The sequence below is a fragment of the Stegostoma tigrinum genome, chromosome 25 (assembly GCF_030684315.1).
Source record: "Stegostoma tigrinum isolate sSteTig4 chromosome 25, sSteTig4.hap1, whole genome shotgun sequence".
NCBI lineage: Eukaryota > Metazoa > Chordata > Chondrichthyes > Orectolobiformes > Stegostomatidae > Stegostoma > Stegostoma tigrinum.
Genome location: NC_081378.1, coordinates 49,845,171 through 49,869,573, shown reverse-complemented (window position 1 = coordinate 49,869,573; position 24,403 = coordinate 49,845,171). Strand labels below are relative to the sequence as shown.

Genomic DNA, 24,403 nt, shown 5'->3' with positions numbered 1-24,403 from the left:
TTTTCCCATTCTCTCACCCTGTCTAAATCATACTGCAACATCTCTGGATCCTCGCCAAAGCTCACCCTCCCACCTACTGTGGTGTCATCTGCAAATTTTGAGATTTTTACATTTAGTTCCCTCATCTAAATCATTACCATATATTGTGAATAGCTGGGCTACTAATACCAATCCCTGTCATTGCCCACCATTCAGGAAAAAAAACCCATTTATTTCCACTCTTTATTTCCAGTCTGCAAACTAATTTTCTATCTATTTCAATACACTCCCCTCAATCCCATGCACTTTAATTTTAAACATCAATCTCTTTTGTAGGAGCCCTTCCTAAAGTCCAAATATTACACTGGCTCCCCATGATAGTTTGTAGTTACGTCCTCAAAGAATTCCAGTAACTTGGTAAAGCACCATTTCACCCTCATAAATCCACTTGTTTTCTAAATGCTCTACCATAAAATCCTTGATAAGAGACCCTGGGCATCTTTTCCACTAAAGACATCAGTCTCACTGGTCTATAATTCTGTTTTCTCTTTATTTCCCCTTTTATATCATGGGGTTACATTAACTTCCCTTCAATCTAAAACTCTGGCAACGGTTTGATTTTTCTTGTCAAATTCATTTCACCACTGATGAAATTGTCTATCCCTCAGGGAGGAAGAACCTGAAGAAAAGTGCCTATTGTGACCCAAAAACATCCCAAACCACTTGAGAGAATGAAGTACTTTTTGAAGTGTAGTCACCATTATAATGGAGGAAGATGGCAGCTGTAATGCACAGTAAACCCCATACAACAGCAATGTTATAAATACCAGATAACCCACTGTAGAGATGTTAGTTGATGGTTGAATATTGGCGAGGACACTGTTCTTAAACATTATAGTCCTGCTAATAGATATCAGAGTTACTGTAAGACTTACTTTCAGCACTTCCGCATGAGTCAGAACAATATCAAGATTCTCTGAAGTCTGATTTAATTTCACTTCGTAAATTTGAGGGCAGAGCTGAAATCAAAACATAGTTCATCATATTAATTTTGGGCTAGTTTTCTTGGTTGAAAACAATGCTATCAGCCAGTAATGACTGGTTACCTTTTGAGTATGTCTACTGCAACTTGAAGTGTAAGTACATCGATGTTCTACTGCACACCAGTGACATCCAGATTTAATACAATCAGTACATCTGGTTAAGGAAAGGAAGAAAATAAACAGACTTTAACGCCTGGAAATCATAGTTAGATGCATGAAAGCACCACATTAATGAGTCCAATCGGCCCAGCCCATCTGTGCCAGCATTTGCTCAGGAATCAGTGGAAGGGTTAAAGATGAGTTGAGGTGTCAGAAGTCAGCTCACATCTAGCGACCAAGAGATTAGGGTTAGAATTAGAACTAGGTTTACTGTCACGAATACTCAAGTACAGAAGCACAAGACTGCAGTGAAAGGTTGATATCATCTCAGGTACAAAATACCTAGGTACGAATCTTGGATACTGTTAGGAAGGTGAAAAGGTCAAACCCCTCTAATAATTCAACTAAAACACTAGCCCCAATCTGTTAAAACGGGACTAGGGGTTTCACCTCTAATAATTACTCCCGAAACACCCAGAGACGCTTGTCTTTCCCCTCGTAATCTATTAAATGAATGAGTAAAAGAACGAAAATCCAGGATCTCCACTTTACAGGTAACAAGAAACAATTTATTGATTTAATTCAACAATGCACAAATTGACAGAATTACTAACAGACTGACAATTCCCCTTATACTACTAAGTACCTCCTAACTGGTCGAAATTCTACTAGATTCTACACTGTAGGGAATCTAATCTAATCTAAACACTGTTCAAATAAACGCAAGTCCTACTTAATAAATCCAATTAATAAGAGAACAAAGAATTATAACTTAATCTCAGCAAGTTCACACAGACTGTTTTCTGGAATATTCTGTTGTCTCTGTTCTCTTCACAAACACCTTTCTTTTACTAATTCTGCCACCTGGATTGTTTTATGTCTATAATTTCTTCAATGATGACATTGAGCTAAAACACCACGGTACTTTTGATTAATCAGATGGGCTTTCTCTGAGACCTGAATGGTGTTAACTCTGGGAGGTGGCGGATGTCTCTCTCTTTCAGATGGCAGTTGGCTCTCCCCAATTTTCCAAAAGCCGACGTCTTATATACCCATAATGACATAATCAAACTCTTATAATACGATTGATTTCAGGTTGTCAACACCATCAGATTTAAATTCATTTGGCTTTCTGTATCTACATGCTTGGTTTAAATTAATTGGCCAAATTCAAACTTGTTGTCTTGGAAACAGTGCTGCTTGGTTGCTCAATACAAAATGTTTCCATTGGGGCACTCTCTGTGCACCTTCATTTATAAACTTCCAAGCACAGACTGAGCACAAGGTCTTAAAGGGAACCACTTTTCCCCATGATCATTTTTACCAACAAATTCTGACTTGCTGCCTGCCAATTTATGAATAATCTATCCAATTTTGTAACAATACAAAAATAGGAATAAAAAAGAAAAGGAGTTGCATTACCTTACAGCGATTTATAGTATATGTTGGAAATAAGGCTTATTTAAAAGGATAAACATTACAGATAGATAACAAATTACAAATAAACATTACATTGCAGTAGATCCGTGCAAGAGCTTCCACATGTGATCTAATTCACCTTGCAACCTCTGCCGAACCAGATCACAGAAAGCATACAACTTCAACACCAAAGTACAGCATAACAACATTGGGACATGGACACTCTCCTGCATTAACCACCAGTGTCCCAGCTGGTTTATATAACATAGTAAGGACTTCCAATCTGAAGGAACAGGCTGGAATCAGGTCACTGTTTTTCCTGCATAATCTTGCATGACAACTCTCACACAACATTCTCCTCAACTGGTTCCAATGAGTAAAGAAGACGATATTTCTCTTGAACCATGGTTCTGTTGTAAGTTATTTCACCTGGCCTAGTTCTCATCCAATGTGGCCCATGTGTTGGTCATCTTTTCCATCAATTCCACTTACTTTACCATCCCCATAAACCTTGATCTCTCTTGTATGCCAAAAAGATATCAATCTCAGTCTTGAATCTGTTCAATGACCGAACATCCACAGTTCTCTGGATTGCAAAATTCCAAAGACTTACATCCCTTTGGATGTGTTGATAATGGGATGGATATGGTACATGCTAGTTAGCTAAATGGTACACTGTTGGTCATTTTCCCCATGGGATTTATCACATCCGCTGAGTGCCTCCAACAGGGCAGTACTTCCTCAGTACTGTACTGAAATTGACAGCCTGGCTTAAGTCACAGGAGTGGGACTGGGAACTAAAAAAGGGCTTGGAAAACCCACTGAGCCAAGCAGCCTCTGTGAAGAGAAACAGAGTTAACATTCAAGTCAATGGCCTGGATGCTAAAAAGGCCTACTGAACTGAAACATTGACATTGTATATTGCTTCTGAGCGAGAGTTAGCTGCCTGACTCAGATGTGCTTTGTGAATATTTATTCAGAGATTTGTGTGTTTTAGTAATTTAACTCCTGACTTACAAAATTAAAGTCAATTAGGACAAAATTGGATAACTGCAATCAAAACACTGAAGTCTAAGGTACTTAGTGGTTCAAGTAATGTTGCTTTCAGGGGTTAAGAAACTAAGATAATTAATGTGCTGGGCTTTAAGGATTGTCAGAGACATAAAATAAATGACCATTCAGAAGGCTAATCATATTTATTATATAGAATCACAAGAGACAGAACAGTAAAACCAGTAAGGTGACTTAATTCACTGGATCTGTAAAGTTTTCAGTAACAAGGGAGTTTGATCCAAATTGGCTGTAAAGAATTCTGTAAGGCCTAAAGTTCAGATTATGAGTAGCCCAGAGCAGGCTATGTTGTCATGGAGATTAGTGGAGTTTAGGAATACTCTGTGTTTTAAATTTATCTGAGTGTTCGCTGGGAGAAGTAAGCTATGGTTTGAAACTGGAAAAGTATTAGAGCAAAGAAATGGCTTCAATCAGCCTGAAGCTGTTAGCAGACTCCTGGCAATTAGGAAAAGAAAAGTCTCTGGAGCCTTTGACGATTCAGTGCAGCCAAGAATGTCAGAGAGAAGCCCTTAAAATGAACATTTCCTTGAAGTTGTTGAGATTGATTGAAGCTTGGAGAAATAGGGTGGTAGCTGTATCACAAGCTGTGGGGAATCTGGTGTCTGGGGAAGAGCTTAAATGAGCAGTGATTGAAGCATTTGAGTCAGAAACATTTCAAGGGCATTCCAAAGTTAGATCTTTGAAATGGAAGAATTTGAACCCTTTGTAAAAGAGATTGGGTTTAAATGGGTTTCAGAGATAGTAGGAACTGCAGATGCAGTTTTCTGAAGAAGGATCTGGGCCTGAAACGTCAGCTTTCCTGCCCCTCTGATGCTGCTTGGCCTGCTGCGTTCATCCAGCTCTACACCTTGTTCTCTTGGGTTTAAATGGGATTTAGTGACTCAAAGGTCAGTAACATCTGTGTCGCATCTGTTTTGACATATTTGACCAATTAAAGTTCAATCTCTAGGGATCTTGATCACAGTTTCAATGTTAATTCATATTTAGCTGATGTCAATCCTGAATGTTCAAGTATGAGTTGTACACATAATGTGAATTATTTTTATATTCTAACTTTATATAATAAACTTGTTTGATTGATCAAATCCAGGAGCCACGTGACTTTATTCTCTTGTTAAGTACTTAGAATCTCAAACTTCATCCACTTTAAGCGAAACCTTATTGGCCCCTAACCAGAGCATACCAAAAACGTGGCAGTCTTGTCTGGGATTATAACATGTGAAAGTGCTACTACTGAGCTACTACTGTCTGAAACAAGTACCTTTGGCAAATCACTCGTTTAATTATTCTGCTTCAGTTCTCAAACATGGACAGTTAGCAAATTAACTGGCAATGCCCAATGTTTAGGAATGCAGGGTAGATTAATTAAATCAATGCGACAACTACGTTGACGACAGAACATAGATTTCCATAAGTATCAGTAGCCACTCAGTGTGGTCACATCCCTCACCTGATTGGCCAGTACAGAAAGGACCAGTTCCAATTTAGCCTTGTCCTATTAGTAGAAGGGAGCTTGTTGTAAAGACTCCGATCTTGCACTTAATCCTAGCCTGAAGCAGTGCCTAAATTCCTCGAGTGCTCAATAATACAGAAGATACAGGTGCTTTTAGTGACTAGTACAAATGCTTTACAGAAATCATTTGGATTTTACTTTTCTCTGCTTCTCCTTGACTAAATCACAGGCTTCACTTTATCTAAATGAGGTGCCACACTTACGGAGTGTTTGTCTGCTGAGACGTTGCAATCTTGTAGCAGTTATGGACTGTGGACTGGCTGTCAAAATTCAAGGAGCCAGATTTAATAGACACCTCAATAATCATTGGATCTACAAGGAACACACAAGAAGCATCTGTTAAAGGCATCTCACTTTGCAAAATGTGAGGCGCTGCATTATCTCAGGATGGGGTCAAATGGTTTCAGGGTCTCAGGCCCAACCCTCTTTAAAACCCAGACTTCATTCATATTTCTGTGCTTCCCTCCGTCAGGATTGTTTTGAATTCTTTTTACTGATCTGGGCAATGTGGTGGTAACCAGATTTGAAATCGGCTAGATTACACAATGAATTTTCTGAAATCAGAACAGCGGGAAATCAATAGGCAGAAGGGAATAGTCCCTCCAATATGGTTGATGAGGGGACAGGTGTTGTGGAGTGGAGTAGAAGAGACAGAAATCCTGCGGGGAAAATCAAAAGGCCCCAAGGTATCTTTTTTGCCAGGAAGGGATTTTCTGCTCTTCTAGGCCACCCATACCTGTCCCTCTCCTCTCTCCATGCTGAATGTCACCATCTTATACTGGAGGATTTACAGCTTCTGCGGCCTCCAAACCCAGGGTGTTAAAATGGCAGTGTGGTGTCCAACATCTTTGGGCTGCAACTATCTCATTTCAATGAGGTGCCCACCTGCCTGCCATGGGCAGCTCCACACTGTCAGAATCATGGAGGTTAGAACGGTGATGGGGCAGCAAAGTGCCCTGGGCGCCACCTACCACAATTTTAACCAGTCGAACCCGCCACATGGGCTGGTTTAAAATCAGGGGACACCGGGAACAAGGAGGATTTCAGTATTTCATTGGCTGTAAATCTAATGATTAAACAGTAATACTGTTGCAACAAGTGGAAAGCTTTGACAATGGGCTAAATAGAGGACCTTCCTCTATCTATTTTCAAACTTGAACAGCCTCTACTTTGCAGGACGGTCAGCAACTTTGATCAGTTCAAGGATTTCCTAAAACCTGAGCACTCCAGCTGGAATTAAAAGTAGTGTTGGCTGAGTACCTGGCTGCTCTTTGATCTGAGCGTGGTTCTCGGAAACATTGCAGGGACATTCAGTGGTGAAGTTGCCTGTGCAAATGACTTTCTTGTTTCCAACATTCGTCAGTGTACATGTTGCGTTTTGTTGAATGACATTGTTGAATTTTGACGTTACTTCGACTGTAAAGAGCTAGTGAAAAAAAGTTTCGCATGAAAATACGGTCACAGAATGAAACCACAGGCTTAAGACATTGCAACGACAACATTTCCATAGTGTCTTTACGTAGAATGTAGAAATAGTCCATTTGGTCCAAGTGGTCTAGGATAGTCTTTATGTTCCATGCAAGATTCCTCCCATTCTCTTCATTTAAAGGTATCAACATAGCCTTCCATTCCTTTCTCCCTCATCCTTTTATTCAGTTCTTGTTAAATACAACTGTGTTATTTTTGTGATCAGAGATAATGGGAACTGCAGATGCTGGAGAATCCAAGATAACAAAGTGTGAAGCTGGATGAACACAGCAGGACAAGCAGCATTTTAGGAGCACAAAAGCTGATGTTTTGGGCCTAGACCCTTCATCAGAAAAGGGTCTAGGCCCTAATCATCAGCTTTTGTCCTCCTAAGATGCTGCTTGGCCTGCTGTGTTCATCCAGCCCCACACTTTGTTATCTTGTGTTATTTTATTCACTTACTCCATGACTGTAATTTGCAATGATTCCCAAATTCTAACCACTTTTTTCTTAGTGACTGTCTTAAATTTAAGGCAAGCTATTTTAAGTTTCCCTAATAATCTTCACTATCTTTATCCTGCCAAACCTCTTCATGATATTTAAATACCTCTTTTGGTCACCTCCTAGTTGTCGCTTTTCCTAAAATAAAGATACATAAAAGCAAAGTTTTCACTTTTTTATGAGTTTAATTTGTAAGGAATGGAGCTATGTCAGCACCTTGTGTCCTGCAGCTCATATGGTCGCACTTAGCGGGATTTCTGATTTGCCTGGTTTAATCTGGGCAATGTGATGGTGACTAGATTTGAAATTGGGTAGATTACAAAAGGAATTTTCTGCAGTTGGACTAATTCATCTTGGATGATGACTCAGACTTGAATGCAGGGGTTATGGTTACAAAGTTTGTAGATGATACAGGAATTGATCATGTGATGAAGAAGAAGGAAGCTGTGAACTGCAGAAAAATAGCACTAAACTGTTCAGGTGAGCAAAAAGTGGCAAATAGCATTCAATGTGGGGAAGTGTGAGGTACATGCACAGATGTACAGAGGAACTGAAGGGCCTCGGAACATATGTCATAGAGTCCTAGAGGGCTACAGCACAAGAGAAAGTCCTTCTGCCTATCAAGTCAGCATCGGTCAAACACAACTACCTAAATGTTTGAATTCCATTTTCCAGCACTTGGTATAGACTTGCATGCCTTGGGCAGGATAAGGCGTGTGAATAGGGTTCAGAAACATATCAGACATGATCGATGGGCTGATTGGCCTAATTCTGCTCCTTTGTCTTTTGGTCTTATGGCATCACAAGAGCATGTCTAAATACTTTTTAACTGGTGTGAGAGTTTTTGCCACGCTTACAGACAGTGAGCTCCAAACTTCCACCTCCCTTTGGGTGAAAAATATTTTCCCCACATTTCCCCTAAACCTTCTGCCCCTTACCTGAAATCTATGGCCCAGTCACTAATCTCTCTATCAAGGCGATAGGTTTCTTCCTGTATACCCTGTTTATGTCCCTCATAATCTTATACATCTCAATCATGGCCTTACTCAGTCTTCTCTGCTCCAAGGAAAACAATCCCAGTCTGTCCAATCTCTCTTCAGAACTGGAAGTCTCCAGCCCAGGCAACATCCTGGTAAATCCCCTCTGCGCCCCCTCCAGTGCTATCATATCCTTCCTCGCATGCGGATTCCGGAACTGCGCACAATACTGTAGCTGTGGCCTAACTAATGTCTTATACAGTTCCAGCATAGCCTCACTGCTCTTAACCTCTATGCCTTGACTGATAAAGGCAATAATTGCGGAAGGTAGGACAGCTATACAAAGTGGTTAAGAATTGGTAAATGGGATACTTAGCTAAGACACGGAATAGGCAGGTAGGCTACACTGGAACTGTATAAACACCAGCAAGGCTCTGGTGTGCATACTGTGTGCAGTTTTGCTCATCTTGTAAGAAGGAGATGATTACATTGAAGAGAGTACAGAGGGAATTTACAAGGACATTACCAGGTCGTGGGAGAATTACAGCTATGAAGAAAAGTTGCATTGCCAGGGGTGTTGGTCCCTTTGGAAAACTGAAGGCTGAGGGAAGATTTAATTGAGGTTTATAAAAAAATAAGGAGCCGAGTTACAGGAGATAGGAAAGATCTATTTCTATTGACAAAGTGATCAATAACTGGGAGCATATATTTAAGGGAAAGGGTAAAGGGATTAGAGGGGATTTGAAGAATGAGAATTTCACCCAGAGGCCTATGTAACTTCTAACTTCTCCTGCCACTGTGCCCACCCTCTGAGGTCTGTGTGTGGCAGCAGCTTGAGGAATCTGTATAACCTCTGATAGAGAACATGTCCAGAGGCTGGTGGGAACTTGGATTCACTGCCTAAAAGACTGGCCCAGGCAGAAACTTTCACTGTACCACAAAATACTTGGATATGCACTTGATGTTCCATAATAGATAGGGGTCTGGACCAAAAGCTCTAACATAGGATTAGGATGATTGCCCGAATGGCCTCCTCCTTGCTGTACTGCAGTGTAAAAGCCTGTTCAATTGTTCCTGATGGGTACAACCTCCAGGTTCTGGTATGACACTTGTAAATCTTATTTTTGCACCATCTCCCGTGCCTCAATATAGTTTACATAATGTGAGGACCAAATTGGTGTGCAGTGTGATCAGTCAGGGTTTTAGACAAGTCAAATTTCCAAGGTGAAATTTCAAGTGTTTTGGTCCATTACCTTTGTTCTCTCGAAAGACTGATCTATCACCAACGGGCTTAAAGTTACTCTTAGACAGCTGTTGATTCCATCTTTCATGGTAATGAAGTCATTTGGATTCATGCTTTCACATTCACTGGTAAAGAAACACCTTGAAAAGATATGGGTTACACTTAGTACTGAGTGGGAGTTATATAGTGGTATCCTTAATTCATAGCTTTAAACTTGTACAATGCCCAAGACATTGAATGTTAGATAAATTGTTCACTTGTAATATTCACGCAAGCTAATTTTAGGCTTCTGCCAAAAAGTGGTTAGCATTTCGATATGTTAAATATTGCAGATGGGTTTATATTGTCGTACAAAACTGAGCATTGTAGAATAACACCAAGGTGTTTCTTTGGTTGACATCTTTCTGCCAAACCAGACTGAGGAATAGAGGACCAGGGGGACTGAGAAGGACCCACTTAACTCTTCGAGTCTGTCCTACTCTCAATAGGATCAAGGCTAATCTACAACCTGGCTCTATGCACCCTTATCCTTGCAATGGTTGATTTACAAAACTTTACTAATATCAGTTTTAAGTCTAGTTATTGACGCAGCATTTTGATGGAATGGGCAGATGTGAGTTCTCCCACCCTTAGACTGATTCTAATTTTATGGATGAGAAGTCAGGTTCCAACTTCTTGACCATGTGCCTTAGCCTTAAAGCCACAGAAATATTTCTCCCAAAACTATCAGCTCTTCTCAGTATTTTGAGAAACTTCAGTCAAGTCACCTCAACCTTCTAAAGTTCAGGGAATATCTTCTCATAATTTAAATCCAGGGATAATTCTGGTCAACCCTACGTTGTACCTCCTCCAAGGCACTCTGTAATATCAGAGGTGACCGAACCAAGGCTTTTTAAAGCTGAAGCACAACTTCTACACTTTGTATTCTACTCTTCTAGTTATAAAGGCCAGAATTCCATGATCCCTTTTATCTTGTTCAGTGTTTGTTCATGCCATTTTATTCAGGTGTACTGTAAGATTCAGCAAAAATCCTATTGTCCAAAATACTTGAGAAGGGCCCAGACTTTCCTAATGTCTAAAGTGCTGGATAAAGGCCTGAACTCAGGCCGCAACACAACACACACACAGCCAGAATGATTTCAGTCTGGGATAGTTGGTCATGCCGGCATTCCAATTCACACTTCAACTCGAACAGAACGATCAGGCAAACCTAACACTCGCAACCGAAACTAACTTTAAAACTCCAGGCTACCCAGCTGTAGGCATTATGGAATCTACACAGATACCAGACACTTTACTTCAATCAAAGTACATTCACACATACTCTTAACTGTCAGGAAGCCAGCCGACCTCAAAGGGAACACCAGAAACAGGACAGACAACACAGATTTGCGAGGAGCTAAGAGGGCATACAGTCTGCTATCCCTGATCTGATCGGAGGGGGAAGAGAAAGCCTTTTCAACAGCAAGCTTCTACAGAAACAGCTTCCCCACAGGCTCCAGACCCAACAAGCAGCTTTGGAACCAGGAACCCCGGAGGCTGAACACAGAAGCTGAATCAGGAAGCCAAGCCAACAGCATCATCGCAACTAAGGATATCCAAGAGGGGGGATTCCAACAAAACGCTATCTAAACAAGTGCTTTCAGACACAGGCCTGTTCTGACCCAAGAAAACTGACATCAAGGACCTTAGCCACTGGACACATTTTAAAACTGCATTTTCCTCAGTGGTGAGCTGAAAGTCCCGAGACCCTAAAGTTTCCAACCTAGCTAGCACGGAGGGGGAGGCAGGTGGCAATAGCGCAGGAACTCCAAGGTTAGGAAGTCTGATTAAAGTTTCTGTAATCAAAACTGCTGTTTAGCTTCTAATTGTGTTTAATCTGGTATTTAATTTAATAGTGCATTTAATTATTGCCCACTGTATAGTTAGTTGTCAGGTTCCCTGTTTATTACATCTGCCTTTATTTTTTGTATTATACTTAGCTTTTCTTTTTAATAAACACTGAGGTTCTTTTGCCCTGAAACACCTGCCTACTGTCTTCTTCATTTCACATCCCTAAATAAGTCCAGCGTCAGAACCAGGGATCTAGGGGTGAACTGAACCACTTAAAAATCAGCAAATTACTGATTGCAAACCAGAACCCTACAGTACTGGAGACCATGCTGTCTCTCTCTGATTTGCTGAAGTCTGGTGAATGCAATGTGCCGTAAAACTGATTACAGAGATTTTTATTGGGCAGTCCCCGTTCTGGAAACTATAAGTGGACAATGCAAGTTGACAATGAAGATGAAATTGTTTAGAATAGTGGCTGAGGAATTAGAATGGGGCAGGTACTAGGCCCTCACTTGGTGATGTGCACTCAGAAACTTAGAGGTTCCAGAATTGATGGAAATTGGTCATTGGGCTGGGATTTGGTCCTTGAACGTTCTCACTGGCCATGGGTCAAGCTGAGTTGACTAGTGGCAGTCTCCACAGGCAGCATCCTTGACAGTATAGCATAGGAAGTATAGTGTAGGTTGACCAGAATTATCCCTGGGCTTAAATTATGAGAGGGGTGTTAGACAGGCGTATGATAAGGTGCCAATCATTCCCACGGTGTTGAACAAGCACTTCTGCTCTATTTGATTGAGTTAAAGTAAACTTCATCTTGTCGTAGAGACTTAACCAGGGCACCGATATCCCAAAACAAACGAGTCATAATCTTTAACCAGAGACAGCAGGAACTGCAGATGCCAGAGAAACTGAGATAACAAGGTGTAGAGTTGGATGACCACAGCAGGCCAAGCAGCATCAGAGGCCTTTCTGATGAAGGTTCTAGGCCCGAAACGTCAGCTTTCCTGCTCCTCCGATGCTGCTTGGCCTGCTGTGTTCATCCAGCTCCACACCTTGTTACCATCTTTAACCAGTCTGGTCTACAGCCTCTCTGAATGCTCCTCCACTTGAATGACTAGCCGACACCCAAGAATACAAGGCTATTTTTTAATAAAAGGAAAATATGAGTGACAAAAAATATACGTAACATGAAACATAAACATTACATTAAAACGTGGGGAGAAATAAAATTTAAAAATACCTTTTATATTGAGGGAGTTGTTTCAATGTAACATTAATAAATGGTCCAGCAACAGCTATTACCAAAGAAATTAAAATAAAATCCCCCATTTTGATCAGGATCTCAATAAATTTCAAAGTAGGCCATTTTGAAATTTCACATGAATTGGAAATTCAGTGAATACAAATGATTGTTATCCTGAGAATGGAGAGAAAGACTAAGATAGGTGGCAGAAGTAGGGCAATCCAAAAATGAGCGAATCTAAAGAGGATAAGGCTTTTTGCGACAAATAGATTACTCCATCTCAAAGTTTTGTTCTTATTTTGCTACGGATCAGAGCAACACAAATGGTATGTGAGTAATATCTTGTAAGACTGTAATTGAACTTTTAAGTGCCTCTGTAGCTGAAACAGACCTTTTCTCCACAACGTGCCAATCACAGAATGGATCCTGTGCAGACAAACAATCGGTGCACGACCTGTATTGTGTACAGTTAGCCACTTTTATCCTTCTCACCTATGGGGCATAAGAAGACGAATACTTTAGAAGGCATCTCCATTGCCTGAGGGCAATCTTCATACATTGTCTCAATCAAACTTGCTGCAGGGGAAATGTCACGGCATGAACAGAAAAATTCAAACTACTTCCAAAAGAAATGTCACAACATGGACAGAAAAGGTTGCATTTATCGTCAATGGCACTACTGAGTTGCGCAGTTAGCGAGCGCCGACAGGAACACGTTGCCATCATTCTGTGTCACTGTCAAGCAACAGGACAGCAGCTGCCTGTCGGAGAGATGGTGCTGCCCATGTGGTCACATTGCCCGGAAAGGTGGCCCCATTATAAACGTCATTCGGGAATAGATTCATAGAATCACACTGAGCAGAAAGGGCCCGTTAGTCCCTCAAATCTGCATCGATATAACTATGACCAAAAGTGCACCAACCCCAAATTACCACACATGTCCATACCCGTGAATGTTATGATATTTGAGGTACTCATCCAAATATTTTTAAAGGTTGTAAGCTTTCCAGCCTTCCACTACCTTCCCTGGCAGTGCACTCCAGACTCCCAGCACGCGCTGAGTGAAATCCCCTCTGAATGCCTTGCCCCTTACCCTAAAGCTATGACCTCTCGTGTTTAACCCCTCAACCAAGGGGAACAGCTGCTCCTTATTCACCCTGTCCATACCTATCATAATCTTTTACACCTCCGTCTTGTCTCCCCTCAGTCTTTTCTGCTCTAAAGAAAACAAGCCAAGTCTTTGAGTCTCTCCTTAAAGCTCTATATCTCCATCCCAGGCAACATTTTGGTGAATCTCCTCTGTAACTCCTCTAGTCCTACTGCATCCTTCTTGTAGTGACATGATAGAACTGCATACAGTACTTCAGGTGTGTACAACTCCAACATTGCTGCTGGATCTTATTCTCTATGCCATGACGGATGAAAGCAAGTGTCCCGCATGCCTTCCTTAACTACTATATTCATGTGCTCTGCCAACTTCAGGGACCTGAGAATAATTAACCCAAGATCCTTCTGTTCCTCTAACCTAACCAATGTTCTGCCATTCCTTATTACTCCCTCATCCCGTTTCTTCTTCCAAAGGGCATCAGCTCACACTTATCAGGGTTAAATACCATCTGCCACTGGCCTGCCCACCTGACCAATCCCTCTATATCTTTTAATATTCCAACCTAAGCACAGTGCCTTCTATTACAAGCTGCTGTTTTGGGACAATCTCCTATATTAAAGCTGAAGTTGTAAAGCAACATTTACCCATCAGTCTTGAGATGGAAACGCTGGTCTTTGTTGCTGTTGGCCTTCCCTGTGTTTTATTTTCTACCTTCCTGTGGGCTTCACGTTTCTTCACCACCACCTGGTTCGAAGTCGCTGCTTTTGCTACCTTTTATTGCCACTGCCCAGAGGCTGAATACACAGAGGCTCACTCCTGCAGTAGGTTCCTGTCACACTGACTGATGGCATGTGCATCATCTGACCGTGTGCATGGCTCTGGTGGTCATCGCTGGCATTGGAATCATGTATTCTGGGCTCAAAACTGGGGAGATTCAGGGCTAATGAGCATTTCTTGGAGTGTTGTAAGGTTGGACTTGGGATATCCCAAGGGTTGGTGTTGGATTTTAGTATTCAGAAACCTCGTTTGGAGTTAAGAGTAAGAATATAAAAACAGGGGCTTTAGGAAATGGTGCAGTGACTTTAGCAAGAATGGCAGGTTCATGTAGTGAGTAGGCTATTTAGTATGGAGCAATTTAGTATGGAGCAGTATGAAGAAATATGCTATGGAATGCAAGCATAAAAACTGCAAATATACAATCAATAGATAGAAACACTGTATTTTTAATACATTCAGTGTGCTTCGGCGAGAGTAGTTGTGAGGTGCCTGTCCTCCATGTTGTGTAGATGCCCCCACAGTACTCTTAGAAGTGGGCTCACATTTTAACCCAGCAATTATGAAGGAATGAAGATATGTTTCCACATGCCATACTCCTTTCTGTGCTGTGCGGCTCTGTGGTAACAATTGTCATTTGTAAATCTAGAAGCATCCCCTATTTACACTCTAGACAAAGCCTAGCAGATATTGTAGATCAATGTGGATTTCACCAGCTTCAAAATCTCCCCTCCCCCCACTGCATCCCAAAACCAGCCCAGCTCGTCCCCGCCTGCCTAACCTTTACTTCCTCTCACCCATCCCTTCCTCCCACCTCAAGCCATACCTCCATTTCCTACCTACTAACCTCATCCTGTCCCCTTGACCTGTCCCATCCTCCCTGGACTGACCTATCCCCTCCCTACCTCCCCACCTATACTCTACTCTCCACCTATCTTCTCCTCGATCCATCTTCAGTCCACCTCCCACTCTCTCCCTATTTATTTCAGAACCCTCACCCCATCCCCCTCTCTGATGAAGCATCGAGGCCCGAAATGTCAGCTTTTGTGCTCCTAAGATGCTGCTTGGCCTGCTGTGTTCATTCAGCTCCACACTTTGTTATCTTGGATTCTCTAGCATCTGCAGTTCCCATTATCTCTGACCACACTTTGTTATCTCAGATATAGTGGGTACATGTTACACTTACTGCACACATCTACTACTGTAATGGTTCCAAACAGACTTGGGAACTGAGCAGTTAACTGCAATTCACAGTTATAATTCCCAAACAGCAGAGAACAGCCCACACACACTACACATGCCAGCAAAGTTACAGGTTGAAATTTTGCTTTGCTGAAGCTGGTGCTGTGAGCTACTTTAATTAACATTCGTGTGGTTTGTATGTTGCCTCCTCGTCTTGAATATTAGTTTATAATTGGAGAGCGCGAGAGGGAGAAAGATCCGGGGAGCTGGAGATTTACGCTGGGCCCTTCTGAAAAGCAAGATTTGTAGAACGGGGGGGCACATTTTATATTTTCAGAAAAAAAGTTCAGAACATCAAAAAGATTCCAAGTTTCATAGGAATGAACAGGAAGAAAAGAAATTTGCAAAGATCACTTGTCTATTTGAAAACAGGATGCAGATTGAGTGAAGATATTAAAGTGAAGATAGGGGAAGCAGCAATTGAGATCACGATAGGAAATTTGAATATATATATTAAAACTAAAACAAAATCAATATCGTGCAGATGTTGGGAATCTTAACCAGAAAGTGAGAGTCTGTCCCGACTGGATGGAAGGAGTGTTTAAACATTGTTACCACTGACTATCTGAAAAGAATGCATCAGTGGTTAAGATCTAAAAATGTTAAATGCAATGCTATGTCCAGAAGGCAATAAAGCACTCACTAAAAATAGAAGGGACTGGTCCTCAAGCTTCCTATGAACTTTATTGCATTAGGCTAACAAGGAGTGAAGAGTGCGATGGGAGCAGAAGTTTAAAGTGGCAGCTGACTGGAAATTTAGGGTTATTTTGGACTAAACAGAGATGCTCTGCAATATAGTCATCCAGTGTGCAGTAAGACCCCCTGGCGAGGGGAGTCTACATTGTGAGTTGCTACTACAATTCATGGAAATGACAGAGTTGCATATAAATCGCTGCTTTATTGGGTGGGCCAGCCCACGTTTTCATAACCCCTCCATTTCCCACCGACACCTGAAACTGCACCTGGAATAGAGCAACTTCACCTTCACTACATCCCTTTGGGATCAGATATATTCCAACTTGCATTTTTTTTTGTGTTGCTGGATCTTTTTGCTTCTCGTAGCTTTTCTTTTCCTTTGAAGAATTAAATAGCCTCCTTATCCCTGCTGCAAAAATCCAACACTTCTTACATCTATGGATCTATGGGATTTAATCGGCTGATTGCTTCCGACTCTGCAAATTTTTAACATCCTTCCGTATTTCAGTGCAGTCCACATTCTTGCCTACACTGGCCAGCTTCCCTAGTGAAGCTCTTAAGTTGCATGTTTATGGACACAACGAAATACAAACTGTGACTTTCTCTGCTCCCAGAGTGATCAACAGTGATTCACTGTTGGTTATTTGCAGGAAAGGCAACATAAAAAAATTTATGCTTCTGAAGACATTGTAAATAAAACATCAGCAATAGTCCTGCCTTGCCTCAGTTGCATAATTCACTATTTTAAGACTGAGCTGCTGTTAAGGACTGAGATCTCAGTATAAGATGCACACCTCCATAGCATACTGAATTCACAGGTCTGTAATTTTCTGCTCTTAAAATCAAAAGGCATGAATCTTACTGGCTATGGAGCGCTTAGGCAGTAATCAGCTCGCTGTGTACTGGTTCATAGATTCATACAGCACAGAAAAGACCATTTGGCCCATCAACTCTACATCAACATAGCAACCAGTAAAAGTGCAGCCTAATACTGCCTAAACAAGGCATTATGTTGCAGAGAAAGGTGGTTTAAACTGTAACATTTAGTGCGGTAAAGCAAGAACAATATACCAGCAAAATTCAAGGCTCTGTTACACTATCAAGAAGGACAAATTCAGCACTGCCAATTACTGCCTTAACAATCGACTCCCCATGATCAACAAAAGGATGGAAGATGTTGTCAACAGTACTGTCAGGAAGAATTTACACAGTGATAACCTACTCACTGACACATAGCAACTAGACTCCAGAATTCATTGTAGCCTTAATCCAACTTGGGCAAAAGAGATGAACTCAACAAATACATGATTGCACTTAACATCAAGGCCACATTGGACCAAAGTTATCGTCAAACAGCCCTCATAATGTCAATGGGAATCACGTGAGACACTGTTCTGCTGACTGGAAGTTCATCACCGGCCCAAGGACATTCTGCAGGAGGTCCTCGGAATAGTTTCCTAGGCCAATTGACCTCTAATTGTTGACTTTCCTTCCGTCATAAAGTTAGAAGTGGAGATGTTTGCCAACAGTTACACGATGTTCAGCACCATTTGCAGCTCCTCAGATACTGAAGTATCCTCACTATCCTATTACACTATCCTCTGAGAGAAAAGAATCTTTCATGTTCAAGTATTAAGTATGTATTCCGCAACTATGTCTGTGAGTTTGAGATTTCCTCACAACTGGAATCATTTTCTCAACAGTTACCCAGTCAATCCTCTCAGAATCTTGGTGTGTTTCAACAGGATCACCCCTCATTCTTCTAAACTCTAATGAATAAAGGAATAACCTGTCCAGTCAATCTTCATAAGTCAACCCCTTCATCCTCAGAATTAGTCCAGCAAATTGCTTTTGAACTGCCAACAACAATAAGGATAGAGTCCCTTAGTCCTCACATACACCCCACCCCCACCGACAAACCAAATCCAATGCATTATCTTCTGACATTTCCACCACCTACAATCAGACCCCACCACCAAAAAGATATTTCCCTTCCCACCCCATCAACTTTCCACAGGGACCATTCACACCGAGAGTCCCCCATCAATTCCACACTCCCCAACAACCCCCCCACCATATCCAGTACTTTTCCCTGCAACCGCAGGAAGTGCTACACCTGCCCCTACACCTTCCCTCTCAGCTCCATCTCAGGCCCCAAACAATCCATCCAGATCCGGTTGAGATTCACCTGTACTTCATCCAACCTGATCTACTGTATCTGTTGCTCCTGATGTGGTCTCCTCTCCACCGGGGAGACAAAATGCTGACTCAGGGACCAGTTTGCAGAGCCTCTGCTCTCTGCATGCACCAACTAAGCCGACCTTCCAGTTGCCATCCACTTTAACTCCCCCTCCCACTCCCTAGTGACATGTCCGTCCTTGGCCTGCTCCAATGCCAGAGTGAGACCAAATGTAAACTGGAAGAACAACACCTCATATTTTGCTTTGAGACCTTACAGTCCAATGGCCTGAATATTGACTTCACCAACTTCAAAATCTTTCTATCCACAATCTGTGCATCTTCCAACTCACCTATCCACTCCACCCTTCCCATTGACCAACCATAATAATCCTCTACCTGCATCCGCCTATCTCCAGCCCACCTACCTTCCGCCAGTTCCACCCGCTTCCCCCTAATTATTTCTGGGCTCGTCTCCCCCTCCCCAGTCCTAATGAAGGGTTTTGGCCCAAAACATTGACTTCTCTGCTCCTCAGATGCTGCCTGATCTGCTGTGCTCTTCCAGCTCCACATTTACTGACTCCAATGCCAGCATATCCTCTCTTAAATACGGGGACCAAAAAATCTACACAGTACTCTGGGTATGGCATCTCCTACAGTTGTAACAGGGCTCCCCTAGTTTTAAACTCCCAAGGCCCAAGCAATAAAGACAAAAAATTTGCTTTCTTGATTACTTGTTGCATCTGCATGTCAACCTTTTGTGTTTGATGTACAAGAACTTTCTAGATCCTTCCGTTTTGCCTCTTTTTTGGAAACTCTCCCTGTTAAAATCATAGCCTGCCTTTTGATTCTTGCTACCAAATGTGCATGGTCTCAGACATTCATACGTTAAACTTCATCTGCCGGGTTTTTGTCCACTCCTTTCACTTATCTATTTCCCCTGCAAGATTCCTTACATCTTCATCACAGCATGCTCTCCCAGCTAGTTTTTGTCAGGAAATTTGGATACATTACACACAGACTCCTCCTCTGAATCGTTCATAATGCTTGAGACACCAGGCTTGATCTTTGTGGTACTTCACTAGTTACAACTTCCCAACCTGAAAAAGACCCATTAATCCCAATTCTGCATGTTAACAAATCCTCAATCCATGTTAACACGTTATCCCCAAAGCCGCGAATGCCTATCACGCACATTTACCTTTTATGTGGCACCTTATGAAATGCCTTCTGGATATCTAAATACGCTATACCAACCAGTTCACCTTTATCAAGAGATAGTAGGAACTGCAGATGCTGGAGAATCTGAGATAACAAGGTGTAGAGCTAGATGAATGCAGCAGGCCAAGCAGCATCAGAGGAGCGGCAGAGCTGATGTTTCGGGTCTAGACCCTTCTTCAGAAATGGTGGACGGGATGGGAGTTCTGAAATAAATAGAGAGCGAGGGGGAGGCGGATGGAAGATAGATAGAGGAGAAGATAGGTGGAGAGGAGACAGGCAGGTCAAAGAGGCATGGGTGGAGCCAGTAAAGGTGAGTGTAGGTGGGGAGTTAGGGAGGTGATAGTATGGTCCAGGGAGGAAGGACAGGTCAAGGGGGAAGGATGAGGCTGGCAGGTAGGAGATGGGGGTGGAGTTTGAGGTGGGAGGGGCAGATAGGTGGGAGGAAGCACAGATTAGGGAGGCAGGGACAAGCTGGGCTGGTTTTGGGATGCAGTTGGGAGAGGGAAGATTTTGCAGCTTGTGAAGTCCACATTGATACCATTGGGCTGCAGGGTTCCCAAGCGGAATATGAGTTGCTGTTCCTGCAACCTTCGGGTGGCATCTTTGTGGCACTGCAGGAGGCCCATGATGGACATGTTGTCTAAGGAATGGGAAAGGGAGTTAAAATGGTTCGCGACTGGGAGGTGCAGTTGTTTAGTGCGAACCGAGTGTTGGTGCTGTGCAAAGCGGTCCCCAAGCCTCCACTTGGTTTCCCCTGATGTACAGGGGGCCACATCAGGAACAGCAGATGCGGTATATCACGTTAGCAGATGTGCAGGTGAACATTTGTTTGATGTGGAAGGTCTTCTTGGGGCCTGAAATGGGGGTGAGGGGGGTGGTGTAGGGTCAGGCATAGAACTTCCTGCGGTTGCAGGGAAAAGTGCCGGGGGTGGTGGGGCTGGTTGGGAGTGTGGAGTGGACAAGGGACTCCCTTATCAACTTTGTTTCTTATATCTTCAAAGAATTCTGGAAAATTTTTCAAACATGATTTCCCGTTTGCAAAACAATTGACTGTTGCATTCCATTCAGCTTTTCTAAAAGTATCCTATTTCTTTCTTAATAATAGACTTTAACATTTTCCTGATCCACATATATTAGGCTAATTAGCGTTTAAAGAAGGAAACTTGCCCTCCTGACCCATCTGACCTACATGTGAGTCCAGTCTGATGTCAATGTGGTTGGCTCCAAAATGCCATCTGAAACAGCGCAGATAGACACCCAATTACATTAAAACAGTGACCAGTGGGTTAAAACACAGCTTCCTCAGGGCAACTCAAGATGGACAACAGGCAACCAGCCTTGCCAGTTACACTCTATCTCAAGAATAAATTATTGCATGCAAAATAGCAATGCTGTGATAGACAAGGAAATCATTAGCTTACCTCATTCTCAGATGCGAGGTACAAATAATTTTGGTCCAATGGATCAAATATCACATTGTGATGAATTGGGCTTTCACTCTCCAAATCAGCCAGAACAATTGGACGAATTACTTTTAGGGATTTGTCCAGAATAAGCTGCAAAGAAATGATAATGTAATAAATTCGCCTCAACAGTTTCATCGCTGAGGTTCCCAGTTGATCCAGTTTCCGAAATGACAGCAGTGTGTACACTTTGAAAATTCTTTACTGGCTGTAAATCACTCAAGGACATCCCAGCGTTGTGAAAGGTGTTATATTAATGTAATCCTTCTTCTTCATTTACTTAGTTATTTTGAATTTAAGCAAAATTGAATATGTAAAGATACAAGGGGAACCACAGCTGGTTGGTTCTAATAACGCTGTATATTGTATTAGAAAATGATCTGATTAGGCAGTAAAGTTGTCATTGTTCCTGGAGGACAGTCTCCCAGGAGGAGATTAAAAAAAACCGTAAGAGCTGCGGGTGCTGTAAATCAGGAACAAAAACAGAAGTTGCTGGAAATGCTCAGTAGGTCTGGCAGCATCCATAAAGAAAAATAAATCAGAGTTAACGTTTCGGGTCCCGTGACCCTTCACAGATTTTTTTTCTTCAGACCTACAGAGCTGTTCCAGCAACTTCTGTTTTTGTCCCAGAAGGAGATAACTGGCAGTGATTTAACCTGAGGGTCATGAGGCATGGTTGAGCAGGCAGGACCACTCCCAGCAAGCGAATTAAACCCATGTGTTGGTGCCACTCTGCATTGCAAACAAGCCAGCCAGCTGGTTGAGCTAACTGGCCCGTAACGAAATAATTGATCAGATAACCAGTAGTTACAGTTGCGTAATGTCCAAACAATGGTTTGTAATATTGTGAGTTACTGATATTGTCAATGAACTGCATGCTGTTATATTACCTGTAGAAGATCACTGATGTTGATCAACGGGTTTCCCCCATTGAGATCAGTTCACCCAGTCAATTCCAACAATTGATTGGAGGAACTTTCCAAGATTTGGTTACGTTTTAGACGCAGGGTGTGGAAAAGAGAGAGACAGAGACATAGGTAATGACTGTTTTTCAATGCTTTCCGTATCACAGGCTTCTCACAGGCTCGGAACTGTAGTTTCTGTCATGAAAATATTGTGGCAAATATGACAACTAACTTGTGCACATTAAAGACTCACAAAGAATGTGATAATAGCCAGTGGATCTGATCTATTCCTCACAATGGAGTGATCAATAGGACACGGGGGTTAAAATGCCTGCTCTTCTTCAAAAGGGCGCTATGGGATATTTTATGTCCACCTGCTCAGGGCTTTGGTTTTACATCTTTTCTGGGCAGCACTCTCTCAGAACTGCACTAGAATGTCAACCTGGATTCAGTGTTCAAATCCCTACAACAATCTCCAGGCCTGCAGTGATTCCCTATCACTGGCTGGCTAATCCTGTGAGCCGGGAATGCAAGCTCGTGACTCACTATTTCCACTCCATCATATTACTGTCGGGGCACAGGCAGATTTTGACCCGGCAGCAGGTCTTGGGGTGGGGGTGCTGGGGTTGCAGGGTAAGATGAGGCCATCATCGCAATCCTATCACTCCCTTCTCACTTTAACATCAGGCAAAGGCAGTGCGTGTTTGAAGGCCACATTTTAACAGAGTGAAGTGGTGGATGGAAAAGTCACTTTTCACTGTTCTGGGTGTTGGTCAATGTTAATGGCGACTCTTCCATTCCTGAGTTGCGAGCTGCCACTCAAATGAATAGACAGATGGCAGCCTGCAATTGGTTTTCGGGCCAGTTATACTGCATTCTGGGGATAAATGTAACCAGCATCGATTCTGACCTTAATTAATTGCCCATCATCTGTTCCGAGAAATAAGACAATCCAATCTTTCACAACTCTGGCTGATACCGACAGTAGTCCGGGATATTTAAACACAGCTTCCTTGTTGATTGAAGATAAATTTTGCTTCAGTTGCTAAAAAAAGTGATGATATAAGATAAGAAAACTATAAACAATACAATTTGAAATGCTGAAGGAAAATCATAGAAAATTAAATGCTTAATAACAATCATTTATCTGTTCCTTGGCTTCCATTTCCCTCTCACGCTGTTTCTTCTCTTTCTATTTCTGTATCCCTCTTCTTTTAACCACTTTTTTCTCTGTTTCTGTCACCCATGCTGACGCTCTCCTACTGCCTCTTTCATAAGCTGATTGCTCTCCCTGTCTTGTTCTTGCTTTGCCTTTCTTGCTCTGTAACCCTCTCTATTTCTCTTCTGCTGTCCCTCTGTTGTCTCTTCACAATGAGCTTTCAGAAATATATAGGTTGATCACAGACATCCAGCATAAATCGTGCAGAGGAGAGTTCACGCTGACAAAACCGATGGATTTTATTTAAGAGATAACTGAATGGGGAAACAGATTAATACGTGAGTGCAGCAGAAATGACGAGGAATTTTTCTGAAGACATAATAAGATGTTTGTTGGAAAAACTCAAGTACATGTTATTAGGGCAAATATAGAAGTGGCAGGGAGAAAATGTTTCTTTTATTTGTTCACAGGATTTGGGCATTGCAGACTGACCAGCATTTATTTCCTTCCTAATTACCCTGGAGAATGTGGTGGTTGTTGTAATCTTGCAAGTAAGGTAATCATTATCTTACCAGGACCATAGGGCTGCCCTCTCATAGGAAAGGGACAACTGGCAGTGGTTTAACCTGAGGGTCAGCATGCCTCAGGCGAGGGAAGAGATTGAGAAGGACAGTCCTTCATGTTAACTGCAGCCAGTGATAGGAACTGAATCCAATGGTGTTGACATCACAGTGCTTTATGCAAACCAACCATCCATCCAACTGGGCTAAACCAAGGCCCTTGCACAAACGCACCTAGACATTCCTGTTCCTGTACTCATCTCCTCTCACTATGATAGCCAACATACTATTTGCTATCTTCACCTCCTACAGCACCTATCAAGTCAGAATTTGTTTTAATATTTTCCCGTTGAGGACAATGAAGAAAACAGAAGAGATGAGAAGCAGAGATAATGGGAACTGCAGATGCTGGAGAATCCAAGATAATAAAATGTGAGGCTGGATGAACACAGCAGGCCAAGCAGCATCTCAGGAGCACAAAAGCTGACGTTTCGGGCCTAGACCCTTCATCAGAGAGGGGGATGGGGAGAGGGATCTGGAATAAATAGGGAGAGAGGGGGAGGCGGACCGAAGATGGAGAGTAAAGAAGATAGGTGGAGAGAGTATAGGTGGGGAGGTAGGGAGGGGATAGGTCAGTCCAGGGAAGACGGACAGGTCAAGGAGGTGGGATGAGGTTAGTAGGTAGATGGGGGTGCGGCTTGGGGTGGGA

At 42.3% G+C, this 24,403-nt stretch overlaps 1 protein-coding gene across 2 annotated transcripts in view; it reads right to left on the bottom strand.

Annotated features, from left to right (window-relative positions):
- plxnc1 (plexin C1) overlaps positions 1–24,403 on the bottom strand; it is a 111,649-nt gene that overhangs the window by 62,522 nt on the left and 24,724 nt on the right. For both annotated transcript variants that reach the window (XM_048554594.2, XM_048554595.2), the window contains exons 2-9: positions 22,886–23,020; positions 21,029–21,163; positions 12,780–12,880; positions 9,323–9,452; positions 6,385–6,550; positions 5,328–5,436; positions 1,086–1,176; positions 915–998 (exon numbers count right to left, since the gene is read on the bottom strand). In XM_048554594.2, the coding sequence (XP_048410551.1) occupies positions 915–998; positions 1,086–1,176; positions 5,328–5,436; positions 6,385–6,550; positions 9,323–9,452; positions 12,780–12,880; positions 21,029–21,163; positions 22,886–23,020 (951 nt within the window). The remainder of the gene's footprint in view (positions 1–914; positions 999–1,085; positions 1,177–5,327; positions 5,437–6,384; positions 6,551–9,322; positions 9,453–12,779; positions 12,881–21,028; positions 21,164–22,885; positions 23,021–24,403) is intronic.